Source organism: Ranitomeya imitator, chromosome 6 (assembly GCF_032444005.1).
Source record: "Ranitomeya imitator isolate aRanImi1 chromosome 6, aRanImi1.pri, whole genome shotgun sequence".
NCBI lineage: Eukaryota > Metazoa > Chordata > Amphibia > Anura > Dendrobatidae > Ranitomeya > Ranitomeya imitator.
In genome coordinates this window covers 21053793-21068167 of record NC_091287.1, presented here as the reverse complement: position 1 = coordinate 21068167, position 14375 = coordinate 21053793, and the positions used below count along the sequence as shown (strand labels likewise).

At 47.5% G+C, this 14375-nt stretch overlaps 1 protein-coding gene across 1 annotated transcript in view; it reads right to left on the bottom strand.

Moving 5' to 3' along the window:
- Nucleotides 1-14375, bottom strand: part of AGMO (alkylglycerol monooxygenase) — a 250034-nt gene that overhangs the window by 214846 nt on the left and 20813 nt on the right. The window contains exon 3 of the mRNA XM_069729308.1: nt 2138-2265. Coding sequence (XP_069585409.1) covers nt 2138-2265 — 128 coding nt within the window. The remainder of the gene's footprint in view (nt 1-2137; nt 2266-14375) is intronic.

The following is a 14375-nucleotide window of genomic DNA, read 5'->3' as shown; positions in this document are numbered from 1 at the left end:
CAAACTCAGCTCTGCTCCATCTGACAAACTCCCCTCTGCTACATCTGTGGTTTTTTTCTTTCAGTATTCCGGCTCTTTGTCTTTCTTCTTTCTGTGGTTTGTTTCACATAACGAGAACAGAAAACGTGATGAATGCAGAGCTCAGCGTCCGGGATAATTGCCGCTCTTGGGGAATTCAGCCGCTCAGTTTGTTGGGGGGGGGAGGACCCCATGTTAGAAGCTTTGTGGAGTCGTGCAGAATGACAAATCCCGCACCTGGGGGGAGTTATCTGCCCCAGAACGTCCCTCGCAGATCATCCATTATATATCGTTTCCTCACAGTCAGTGCAAAGTGCAGAATAAATGCCGCGGCTCCACGCAGAGTAATGGAGTGAGATCACACATGGAGGCGGTTAATGCGTCCGGCACACAGAGCCGCCGCTGCTAAGCATGCGGCTGCTACATGAAATATCCGGCGGATCATGCCAGGGCTTTATCGGACGCCTGTGCGACCGCTGCATCAGTCTATGGAGCAGAGCCGAGTTTTCCACCGCTCACAGGTCATTGTCACATAGAGATGTATCAGAAAGTGATTGTTACAGCAGAACAATAGGACTGCTGTGGTCTAGAAGCAGCGCCACTCTCCACTGTAGGTTGTGTCCGGCATTGCAACTCAATTCTCTAGAATTTGACTGGGTTGCAATACCAGATATGTCCTATGCAAAAGAGTGGCGCTGTTTGTAGAAATAGGCAGGGTTCACAATGCAACTGCACAACAGACTCAGCCGTACTACATCACTGACCCCTCTTCCGCCTCCTATTGATTGAACGTGTAGTACTCTGTGGCGGCCACTAGCAGAAGATGGCGCAGCTCCGCAAGTGGGTACTGCGGGCCAGATTACAGCTGGGTGCCGGACCCTTGCCGATCAGACATTGATGGTCTATCCGAAGGATTTGTCATCAACACTAAAGTAGTAAGTATAAAGTATCTGACAATATATTGTGACTGAGCTAATCTATATTTCCAGGCTTCATTGGATTTTTGGGGTCTGCTCTTTGCTTGATGCTGAATTGGTTAAAGGGGTTGTCCTGTACTATGGGATCAATGACCTATCCATAGGGTAGATCTGTGGTGGTCCGACACCCAGCACTCCCAGTGCCCCTAAAGTGACTGTGATCTGAGTGCAGTACCCAAGAATGGCCACTGCATCATGTTTGGAGCTGTGATGTTCTACTGAGTATTTTAGGCAGCGATGGGATCTGCAGGGGAGGTACAGGGTGTCCGACCCATCTATTCTGAAATTGATGACCTATCCGTGTCATACTCTTATGGATGTGATAAAATATAAGTTTCCATGTGTTTTTGATGGATAAACAAGAGGATTTTTCATAACTAGAAGAACAGCGCCACTCCGCCTGCAGCTCTGTCCCACTCCATTCTCAAGCAGCAATAAAACCGCACACAATCCATGCAGAGCTACCAACAGTCTGGAAATTTCTGAGGCTCTCGTAGATATTTGTAAACAATTCAGGCAAAGCCGGGCATGTGATTCTTACAAAAAAAAACGTAGTTTACGTAAATTCCACCGAAATTTGGCCATTTCCATCCGGTTTGGGTAGGTCGTCACAATCTAACCATTCTGACCAACACTGATATTGGGATTTATGCCCATGTTGGACTCTTTTTAGAAGAAAGAAGTCACGTTTTGCTCATTCTGAATCACCCCTTTAAGGTTAGCGTTTCACTTTAAACAATCCTTCAGGTTTTCTAAGGAATATTTCGTAAATCCATAGGTTGGCCCCATCACCGGCTGATCTGCTTTTCCACTAATAAATCTCGAAGCTTCTCCCCTCGATCCAAATCATTTGCCAAGTAGCAATTCACTCTTGTAGGTCCATAAAACTCCAATTACAGTAAATGGTCCTGAATTTACTGTCAGTTTTATGTAAAATACCATAAAAGTACCTGTAATCCAGAATATTCCAGATTATGTCATGCACATCACACTAGAGCCGAGCGCGCCTGCAATCCACAATGAAATTGTTATATTAGCTGCGATGTTCTGGAATGAAGCGTCCTTGGCGTCCAGACCCCTCACGTCTTCCAGTTCACGGACTAAAAAAAGAATTTTCCAACCACAACAGCAATTTGACTTACTCTGGTAGACGAGACATCACTCCTGCCGAAAGGGACGTCAGTCCGTCATTAATCCGGAGCGTTTGACCCTTCACAGCCCGACTTGCGATCATCTCCAGCACCAGCATAGCCACGAAATACACCGTGGCCTGAAAGACACCAAGAAAGGAACGAGAAGTCATATAATACCCAAAACCAATAACCAAAACCCCTTAGTGTTAGGGTTGGCGGAAGGCACCGAGTATATATATATTGAGTAGTAGGTGCGTTCGCAACCCGGGGTCCACCGTGCAGGAGAGAACCTGCTGCTAGTAAAAGACAGTACTATATGGTGGTATAAGCGAACTCTGTAACTTCACAGATTCACTTGAGAAAGAGAACGCTGTGCCCTGTTAACCTCACAGAGGAACAGCTACCTAATCGAGCGAACAGTGGTCATGCAGTCAGCATAGCACACACAAAACTCCTCACCGGAGGTGCCGGTATTCTAGGGGCTTATTTCTGCCGGGCCCTGAATCCACTCACACAAAATTCCTCACCGGAGGTGCCGGTATTCTAGGGGCTTATTTCTGCCGAGCCCTGAATCCACTCACACAAAACTCCTCACCGGAGGTGCCGATATTCTAGGGGCTTATTTCTGCCGGGCCCTGAATCCACTCACACAAAACTCCTCACCGGAGGTGCCGATATTCTAGGGGCTTATTTCTGCCGGGCCCTGAATCCACTCACACAAAACTCCTCACCGGAGGTGCTGGTGTTCTAGGGGCTTATTTCAGCTGAACCCTCACCACATGCAAGTATGACCACACTGGCGCTGAGCTCATAACTTAGGTTAATAATAGTGCACGGCCGTGCGGCCATGTGAACCTTTTATAGCTGCAGCAGCTTCAGTACCTTCCTAGAGGACCAATGGGAGCTGCTACAGTACCTGAGCAACTTCAGGACCTTCCTAGAGGACCAATGGGAGCTTCTGCAGTACCTGTGCATGTGACCCCCGACCTCCAATGAGAGGTCTTACCCTGGGCATGTGTTGTGAATTCTGCTTTTGGGCTCCCTCCGATGGTTGTACGTGGTAATGCAGTTGTCCCTGGGTGGCAGTCCTGGACAGGTGTATCTGCTGATTGCAGTTCTGACTGGGGTATTTAGGTTTGCAGGACTCATTAGTCCTTGCCAGTTGTCAATGTTTCTTGGGAAGTGTTGGATCTCTTTCTGGCTTCTCCTGCTTAGCTGCCAATTCAGCAAAGATAAGTGTCTGTTTCTTTTTCTATGGCACACAAGCTGTGTGCTTGTTTTTTGATTGTATTCCTGCTCTGAGTGTAGGAGTCTCTGGAGTTGCAGATATATACGTTCCATGTCTTTAGTTAGATGGAGGAATTTTTTGTATAATCTGCTGTGGATATTTTTGGAAGGGTTTTAATACTGACCGCACAGAACTCTGTCCTATCCTTTCCTATTTTAGCTAGAGCGGCCTCTTGTGCTAAATCCTGTTTTCTGCCTGTGTGTGTCTTTCCTCTCCTACTCACAGCCATTATTTGTGGGGGGCTGCCTATCCTTTGGGGTTCTGCTCTGAGGCAAGATAGTTTTCCTATTTCCATCTATAGGGTATTTAGTCCTCCGGCTGTGACGAGGCGTCTAGGGTTTGTTAGGTACACCCCACGGCTACTTCTAGTTGCGGTGTTAAGATCAGGATTTGCGGTCAGTATAGTTACCACTCATGCTGCTTCAAGGTCACCGGATCATAACAGGCATGCTCAGAAGGGGAAAAGCGGGACTTAGTCCCTGGATGTATGCTCGCCGCTGACCACTACTGGCTACAATGGCTGAGCCTGGAAAGGCAGCAGTAACCATCCGCACAGTATCAGGCTGAGCGAGACATTGGGATCGACACCTCCGCTGAGCAGGCTCCACTGCAGCTGGAGAAGAATTGGAGACCGCAGCGGAGATGGCACGAGATTCCCTCTGTGCAGAGATCGGGAACTCGACTCCTAACACATAAGACTCTAATATACCATCATCAGCTAGGAAACCGGAAAAAAAAGTCACAATTACTATATCTGTATATACCGTATATACTCGAGTATAAGCCGACCCGAGTATAAGCCGACCCCCCTAATTTTGCCACAAAGAACTGGGAAAACTTATTGACTCGAGTATAAGCCTAGGGTGGAAATGCAGCATTTACCGGTGAATTTCAAAAATAAAAATAGATCATTTTATTCAGTCGCCATGACAGCACAACGAGAGAGGGGATCCGCCCTTCAGGGACAGGAAACCTCAGACATAAAAAGGGCGGCACCTCACTCCCCTGCCAGTTGGTTTCCTGTCCCTGACAGTGGAACCTCTTCAGACAGGTCCCGAGAAGAGGGTCGAAGAAAAGAATTTATCCCACGCCTGACAGGCCGATGCAGGTAGCGGGGTCCCCCTACCTCGGCCTGGTCAGGTAGATGGAAGCACCACACGGCAGGGGCACTGTTGGTGTAGGTGTCGGCAGGAGGAAGCGGCCCGAGGCAATAAGGGCCTTGCTTCTACGACAGCTGCTTTTTACCTGGGGGTCTCCAGGGTGCCGCTTCTGCTGGGGCCTCCGGGGTCGGTCCGCCGCTTGCGCTGGGGTCTGCGGTGGCTGGAGAGAGCTGCCGTCCTTGTCCGGCGCGTCTGCTCTCAGCGCCGCAGCGGCGTCCGGAAGAGGCGTGTCCGGATGACGTCGCGAGCGGCGCGGGGCGATGACGCGGCCGCACATGCGCGGTAGCGACCTCTCCTAGCTAATGGCGACGCCCGGCGTTTGGGGAGGGATTTTTTGGCCACGGGGGGTCCAGCGCTTTAAGCGGGCGCCTAGCGGTCACGACCCTACCAGTGCAGTACCGGTCGTCGGCAAGTGATTTCCCTGCTGACCCCCATCCGGGGGTGGTACCCAGGGGGAGGAATTTAAACAGCGTACTGAAGCCTCAGCATATTCCTGTCCACCATTTCCGGTATGGAGTCTCTGGAAGGAACACCGCAGCTGGGCGGTGAGCAGCAGCATTCACCTGAACAGCCTTTGAGCAGCTCCCAGCGGCGTTCTAGTGGCAGTAGTCGCGCTGGTAGAGCTAAAGAGGCTCAGAAATCAACTAAGTCCTCAGGCCGTAAGGAATCTCCGGCTAAGAAGGACCCCCCGATCACGGTACCATTCGCTGCAGGGATGGGTAAGTGAGCTTCGTGAAAGTACGTTTTCTGATAGCTGTCCCTCCTTGTATTCCCTTTCTCCTTATTAGGGGAGGAAATCTGTGTCCAAATCCAAACATAGGGAGTGTGCCATCTGTACGGAGCCGCTTCCAGATGGACATAAAAAGAAATTGTGCAGCATCTGCATTCAACGGTTAATTGAGGACGAGGCCCCTGACCTTACGTCTACTCTTAGGGATTTGGTTAGACAGGAGGTCAGAGATTCCATGAGGTCTCAGAAGACAGTTTCAAAAAAGAGGAAGGAGATATTATCCCCAGCCTCAGATGTGGATTCAGACACGGGTGGTGTGAGCTCGGATTCTCATCCGTCATCATCATCAGAGGACGTGGAATCTAGTCGAACCTGTCTATCACTGGATAGGATTAACCGCTTAGTCAAAGCTGTCAACAACACTATGGGCATTGAGGAGACCCAGGCGGAATGTTCCATCCAGGACATAATGTTTAAAGGCATAGAGCGCAAATCCAGAAGAGTATTTCCGGTAGTTGATAAAGTTAAGTCACTGATTACGAGAGAATGGAAGAAACCCGAAAGGAAGGGGTCACTCCCACCAGCATTCAAAAGAAGGTATCCCTTTGAGGAAGAGGCTTCTTCCTCCTGGGACAAGGTCCCGAAACTGGATGCGGCGGTGGCCAAAGCATGTAAAAAAAGTCTCTCCCATTCGAGGATCTGGGAAACCTAAAGGACCCGCTTGATAGGAAAGCTGAGGTATTCCTTAAAGGAGCTTGGGAAACGTCAGCAGGTTCCCTGAGGCCTGCGATTGCGGCCACCTGCACTGCCCGGTCGTTGATGGTATGGCTGGGTCATCTAGAAGACCAACTCAAGGATAAGGTTCCTAGGAGCGAAATCCTGTCATCTATGTCTATGATTCAGGATGCAGCAGCCTTCCTTTCGGATGCGTCAGCCGATTCCGTTAGGCTAGCCGCAAGGTCCTCAGCACTGTCTAATGCAGCCCGTAGAGCTCTTTGGATAAAATGCTGGCCAGGAGACTTACAGGCCAGATCGAAACTATGTGGCATCCCCTGTGAGGGAGTTCATTTGTTTGGCCCAGTGCTGGATGAGCTCCTAGAAAAAGCGGGTGACAGTAAAAAACGATTCCCTCTTCTAACAAGACCCTTGTATAGACGGGACTACAACAGAGGAGGGCCGTATCGCCGAAGATCGGACAGAGATTCAAATAGAGAATCGACCAGATATAACTCTTACAGAAGAAGAGGTAGAGGTTACATGTTTAACTCTTCTAGAGACTCTTAAAAGCCTCAATGACTGGCGGCCCAGGTGGGCGGTAGGCTGTTGGCCTTCTACCCAGCCTGGTTGAAAATCACCAATAGTCCATGGATACTCAGTATCATTAAAGAGGGGTTAAAGTTCCAGTTCCACCATACCCCCCAGGACAAATTTAAATTAACTCCTATCCGTTCTTCTCCCGCAGAACAGTTGGCGTTGGAGTCAGAGGTTCGAGATCTCCAAAAAAAGGGGGTTCTCGTTAAAGTACCTATGGAGGAACAAGGTACGGGGTTTTACTCCCCTTTATTCCTGGTAAAGCCAGATGGGTCATATCGTACCATCATCAATCTAAAGGGCCTGAATGTATTCCTGCTGATCCCATCCTTTAAAATGGAATCTGTGAAGTCGGCAATAAAGCTTCTTTTTCACAATTGCTTCATGGTTGTCTTAGATCTGAAAGACGCCTATTACCATGTCCCGATACATGCAACTCATCAGCGCATTCTCAGGGTGGCGGTTTCTTTTGCCGGCACAGTAGAGCACTTTCAATATCGGGCACTTCCCTTTGGTGTTGCAGTCGCACCTCGGGTGTTCACTAAGATTATGGTGGAGGTTATGGCACACCTTCATGAGCAAAACATACTAATAATTCCCTACCTGGATGATTTATTGATCGTTGGGCGTTCAGAGGTACACTGTAAAGAACAGTTGGAGAAAGTGATGGCAGCATTGCACAACTTAGGATGGATTATCAATCTCAAAAAATCGCGTCTTCAGCCCTCAACATCACAGCAGTTTTTGGGTCTTACTGTGGATTCGAGTCAGCAGGAATGTCGCCTGCCAGACTCAAAAGTTGATTCTATTCGTCGGCTGGCCTCCAGAGCAATTAATAATCCTGTAGTCTCCTTAAGAAGTGCTATGCCACTCTTAGGTTCACTTACTTCTTGTTTTCCGGCGGTGATGTGGGCACAGTTTCACTCCAGGTCTCTGCAATGGGATGTTCTGCATAATTTTCGGCGGCTGGGCGCTAACCTTGATAAAAAATTTTCCCTATCTGTAGAGGCCACGGGTTCTCTAAGTTGGTGGACGCACATCCCTAATCTGCGTAGAGGTGTACCTTGGACAAATCAGATAACACGAGTGATAACAACTGATGCTAGCCCCACGGGTTGGGGGGCACACTGGGAAGACAATTGCATTCAGGGTCTGTGGTCCCAATCTGAGCGGGACACGTCCTCCAATCTGAAGGAATTGATGGCGGTAGAACGCGCCTTGGATAGGTTCCTTGTACCTTTGCAGGGTAGACATGTTAGACTACTCTCTGACAACCAGGTGACCGTTGCTTATGTGAACCACCAGGGAGGTACACGGTCTAGGTCATTAATGAACGTTACAAATCATATTTTTCAGATGGCCGAAAATCACCTGCTCTCCCTTACGGCCCTTCATATAAAGGGAAATCTAAATACCATGGCCGATTATTTAAGCCGCAACGAGCTCAAACAAGGGGACTGGTCTCTAAAACCGGCTGTCTTCAATCAGATCGTGCGGTTGTGGGGATGTCCAGAGATAGATCTGTTTGCCAGTCGGGGAAACAAGAAACTTCATCAATTCTGTTCCCTAGATCCAAGGGACAACCCGTATGCAATCGACGCTCTTCTGATCTCCTGGAACTTCAGTCTCGCCTATGCTTTTCCCCCTCTGAATCTGATTCCTATAGTTCTGAGGAAAATTCGGGAAGACAGGGCCCGAGTGATATTAATAGCTCCGTTTTGGCCCAGAAGGTCATGGTTCCCATGGTTGAGAAGCATGTCCATTTCCCAACCATGGATCCTCCCAGAAATTCCAGACCTCCTCTCCCAGGGTCCAGTCCTACATCCACGAGTAACCAACTTGCACCTGACAGCGTGGAACTTGAGAGGTCACTTCTGAAAGGGAAGGGATTCTCTCAAAATCTTGTAAATACTCTGCTTAAAAGTAGGAAAGCCTCCACGACTAGCATTTATGTTAGGGTATGGAGGAAGTTCCTATTAAGTTCAGGAGCACAAATCGATCAAAAACCTGATATTGCTCAAATCTTAGAATTTTTACAGAAGGGCCTAGAATTAGGCTTAGCCACCAGCACCCTTAGAGTTCAGGTTTCAGCTCTAGGGGCACTATATAATTCCAACTTAGCCAGTAATCACTGGATAACAAGGTTTTTCAAAGCGGTCACCAGATCCAGGCCGGTTGTTAAACAAAAGATAGTTCCATGGGATCTAAATCTTGTGCTCTCAGCTCTAACACAAGCTCCGTTCGAGCCTATTGACTCTATTCCAATCAAAATCCTGTCGGTCAAAACAGCCCTCTTAGTTGCCCTTACATCGGCAAGAAGGGTTAGTGATCTTCAGGCATTGTCCAGACAACGTCCATATATGCAATTTATGGAAGATAGAGTGGTGATGAGGCCTGACCCTCTTTATCTTCCAAAGGTTGCGTCAAAATTTCATAGATCCCAGGAGGTGATCCTACCTTCATTTTGTCCTAATCCCTCTAACGATAAGGAGCAGAGATTTCATTGTTTGGACGTACGTAGGTGCCTTCTCAAATACATCTCAGTAACAGACACCTGGAAAAAAGACCACTCCTTATTTTTATTCTACCAGGGGGTTAGGAAGGGACTTAGGGTATCAAAAAATACGCTAGCCAGATGGATTAGGGAGGCGATATCTCTTGCTTATACCGCAGGTGGCGTGGAAATTCCAGAAGGTATAAAGGCTCACTCCACTCGTGCGGTAGCCACATCCTGGGCTGAGAGAGCAGAAGTATCGATTGAGGACATCTGTAAGGCGGCCACATGGTCTTCTCCATCCACCTTTCTTAGACACTATAGATTAGATCTAGGTGGCTCCTCCGACCTCACGTTTGGGAGAAGGGTGCTGGAGGCTATTATCCCTCCCTAGTCACTTTTTCACTTCTCTGAAAGTCTCTCGTTGTGCTGTCATGGCGACTGAATAAATACGTACGCTACTCACCTGGTAGCAGTGTTTTTTCAGGAGCCATGACAGCACCCTTATATTCCCTACCCTCTTTGCTTATGGGTTCAACACTTCCTTTAGGAAATTCCTAAGTTTATTCACTGGGTGAATTGTACCATATATTAATATTGTTTATGTGCTACTAACCTAGAAGGTCCTTTCATACTCTGGAAACCAACTGGCGGGGGAGTGAGGTGCCGCCCTTTTTATGTCTGAGGTTTCCTGTCCCTGAAGGGCGGATCCCCTCTCTCGTTGTGCTGTCATGGCTCCTGAAAAAACACTGCTACCAGGTGAGTAGCGTACGTACAGTGGGGCAAAAAAGTATTTAGTCAGTCAGCAATCGTGCAAGTTTCACCACTTAAAAAGATGAGAGGCGTCTGTAATTTACATCATAGGTAGACCTCAACTATGGGAGACAAACTGAGAAAAAAAAATCCAGAAAATCACATTGTCTGTTTTTTTAACATTTTATTTGCATATTATGGTGGAAAATAAGTATTTGGTCAGAAACAAAATTTCATCTCAATACTTTGTAATATATCCTTTGTTGGCAATGACAGAGGTCAAACGTTTTCTGTAAGTCTTCACAAGGTTGCCACACACTGTTGTTGGTATATTGGCCCATTCCTCCATGCAGATCTCCTCTAGAGCAGTGATATTTTTGGCTTTTCGCTTCGCAACATGGACTTTCAACTCCCTCCAAAGGTTTTCTATAGGGTTGAGATCTGGAGACTGGCTAGGCCACTCCAGGACCTTGAAATGCTTCTTACGAAGCCACTCCTTCATTGCCCTGGCGGTGTGCTTTGGATCATTGTCATGTTGAAAGACCCAGCCACGTTTCATCTTCAATGCCCTTGCTGATGGAAGGAGGTTTGCACTCAAAATCTCACGATACATGGCCCCATTCATTCTTTCATGTACCCGGATCAGTCGTCCTGGCCCCTTTGCAGAGAAACAGCCCCAAAGCATGATGTTTCCACCACCATGCTTTACAGTAGGTATGGTGTTTGATGGATGCAACTCAGTATTCTTTTTCCTCCAAACACGACAAGTTGTGTTTCTACCAAACAGTTCCAGTTTGGTTTCATCAGACCATAGGACATTCTCCCAAAACTCCTCTGGATCATCCAAATGCTCTCTAGCAAACTTCAGACGGGCCCGGACATGTACTGGCTTAAGCAGTGGGACACGTCTGGCACTGCAGGATCTGAGTCCATGGTGGCGTAGTGTGTTACTTATGGTAGGCCTTGTTACATTGGTCCCAGCTCTCTGCAGTTCATTCACTAGGTCCCCCCGCGTGGTTCTGGGATTTTTGCTCACCGTTCTTGTGATCATTCTGACCCCATGGGGTGGGATTTTGCGTGGAGCCCCAGATCGAGGGAGATTATCAGTGGTCTTGTATGTCTTCCATTTTCTAATTATTGCTCCCACTGTTGATTTCTTCACTCCAAGCTGGTTGGCTATTGCAGATTCAGTCTTCCCAGCCTGGTGCAGGGCTACAATTTTGTTTCTGGTGTCCTTTGACAGCTCTTTGGTCTTCACCATAGTGGAGTTTGGAGTCAGACTGTTTGAGGGTGTGCACAGGTGTCTTTTTATACTGATAACAAGTTTAAACAGGTGCCATTACTACAGGTAATGAGTGGAGGAAAGAGGAGACTCTTAAAGAAGAAGTTACAGGTCTGTGAGAGCCAGAAATCTTGATTGTTTGTTTCTGACCAAATACTTATTTTCCACCATAATATGCAAATAAAATGATAAAAAAAACAGACAATGTGATTTTCTGGATTTTTTTTTCTCAGTTTGTCTCCCATAGTTGAGGTCTACCTATGATGTAAATTACAGACGCCTCTCATCTTTTTAAGTGGTGGAACTTGCACTATTGCTGACTGACTAAATACTTTTTTGCCCCACTGTATATTTCCCCATAGCTGTGCCATATAGTGCTCTGCACCGTTCATATTGCCCCATAGATGCTGCACAGATGCCCCATATAGTGCTGTGTGCCGTTCATACTGCCCCATAGATGCTGCACAGATGCCCCATATAGTGCTGTGTGCCGTTCATACTGCCCCATAGATGCTGCACATATATCTGTGCCATGGCCGCTGCTGCTGCTGCAATAAAAAAAAAAAAAAAACACATACTCACCTCCCTTGATTGCAGCTCCCGGCTTCTCGTTCCGGCGCCTCCATCTTCCCGGCGTCTCTGCTCTGACTGATCAGGCAGAGGGCGCCGCGCACACTATATGCGTCATCGCGCCCTCTGCCTGAACAGTCAGAGAGCAGACGCCAGGAAGATGGAGGCGCCGGGAAGATGGAGCTGCGCCCGGCGGCTGGAACGTGGACAGGTAAATATAACATACTCACCTAGTCCCAGCGATCCTCGCGCTGTCCCTGCCTTCCTCCCCGTCTTCTGTGCTGCAGCCTCTTCCTGTCAGCGGTCACCGGCACCGCTGATTAGAGAAATGAATAGGCGGCTCCACCCCTATGGGAGGTGGAGCCGCCTATTCATTTCTGTAATGAGCCGTCCCACGTGACCGCTGAAGAGGGGAAGAAGCTGCAGCACAGAAGACCGTGGGACGGCAGGGACAGCGCGAGGATCGCTGGGACTAGGTAAGTATGCCTCAGCGCCCTCACCCACTCACCCGCCGACCCCACCGCTACCGTGACTCGAGTATAAGCCGAGAGGGGCACTTTCAGCCCAAAAATTTGGGCTGAAAATCTCGGCTTATACTCGAGTATATAATCGTCTAGGTGGCACTTCTGTCTGTCACGGAAATCACTGGCCGTGACCAATCAGCGACGGGCACAGTCCGGACGTGAATTTGCTCCTTCCTACTCTCTGTCAGTGTCCGCTCCATACTCCCCTCCAGTCAGCGCTCACACAGGTTTAATGGCTGCGTTATGCCGCGGTGTAACGCACTCCATTAACCCTGTGTGACCAACTTTTTACTATTGATGCTGCCTATGCAGCATCATTAGTAAAAAGATCTAATGTTAAAAATAAGGAAAAAAATAACAAATCATTATATACTCACCTTCCGGCGCCGTTCCCACTTATCGCGACGCTCTGGGCCATGCATTGTGGTCTCACGATATGATGACATAGCAGTCTCGCGAGACCGCTAATTCATCTGGGTAATTTCGCAATGCATCGCTGGGAACGGAAGCTGGCGGCCGCATCGCGCGGATAGGGACAGCTTCGCTGGACGCGGGAAGGTGAGTATATAACTATTTTTTATTTTCACTCTTTTTTTAACAGGGATATGGTGCCCACAGTGCTATAAAGTACTTGGGCTGTGTGATATACTGCGAGGCTGCTATATACTACGTGGGCAGTGTTATATACTGTGTGGCCTGTTTTATATACTGCGTGGGCAATTTTAAATACTACGTGGGCAATGTTAAATACTATGTGGGTTGTGTTATATACTGCGTAGGCAGTGTTATATACTATGTGGGCAGTGTTATATACTACGTGGGCAGTGTTATATACTACGTGGCCTGTCTTATATACTACGTGGCCAGTGTTATATACTATGTGGGCAGTGTTATATACTACGTGGGCTGTGTTATATACTACGTGACCTGTGTTATATACTACGTGGGCAGTGTTATATACTGCATGGGCTGTGCTATATACTACATGGGCTGTGTTATATACTGCGTGAGCAGTGTTATATACTACGTGGGTTGTGTTATATACTACATGGGCAGTGTTATATACTGCGTGGTCAGTATAGTGGGCAGTGTAGTATACTACATGGGCAGTGTTATATACTACGTGGGCAGTGTTATATACTACATGGGCAGTGTTATATACTACGTGGACAGTGTTATATACTACATGGGCAGTGTTATATACTACGTGGGCAGTGTTATATACTGCGTGGATGCTATATACTACGTTGGCAGTGTGATATACTACGTGGGCTGTGTTATATACTACGTGGTCTGTGTTATATACTACGTGGGCAGTGTTATATACTACATGGGCAGTGTTATATACAACGTGGACAGTGTTATATACTACGTGGGCAATGTTATATACTGCGTGGGCAGTATTATATACTATGTGGGCAGTGTTATGTACTACGTGGGCAGTGTTATATACTGCATGGGCTGTGCTATATACTACATGGGCTGTGTTATATACTGCGTGGGCAATGTTATATACTACATGGGTTGTGTTATATACTACATGGGCAGTGTTATATACTGCGTGGGCAGTATAGTGGGCAGTGTAGTATACTACATGGGCAGTGTTATATACTACGTGGGCAGTGTTATATACTATGTGGGCAGTGTTATATACTACGTGGACAGTGTTGTATACTACGTGGGCAGTGTTATCTACTACGTGGGCAGTGTTATATACTGCGTGGATGCTATATACTACGTTGGCAGTGTTATATACTAAGTGGGCTGTGTTATATACTACATGGCCTGTGTTATATACTACGTGTGCAGTGTTATATACTACGTGGGCAGTGTTATATACTACATGGGCAGTGTTATATACAACGTGGACAGTGTTATATACTACGTGGGCAGTGTTATATACTGTGTGGCCTGTGTTATATACTGCGTGGGCAATTTTAAATACTACGTGGGCAATGTTAAATACTATGTGGGTTGTGTTATATACTGCGTAGGCAGTGTTATATACTATGTGGGCTGTGTTATATACTACGTGGCCTGTGTTATATACTACGTGGGCAGTGTTATATACTATGTGGGCAGTGTTATATACTACGTGGGCAGTGTTATATACTACGTGGCCTGTGTTATATACT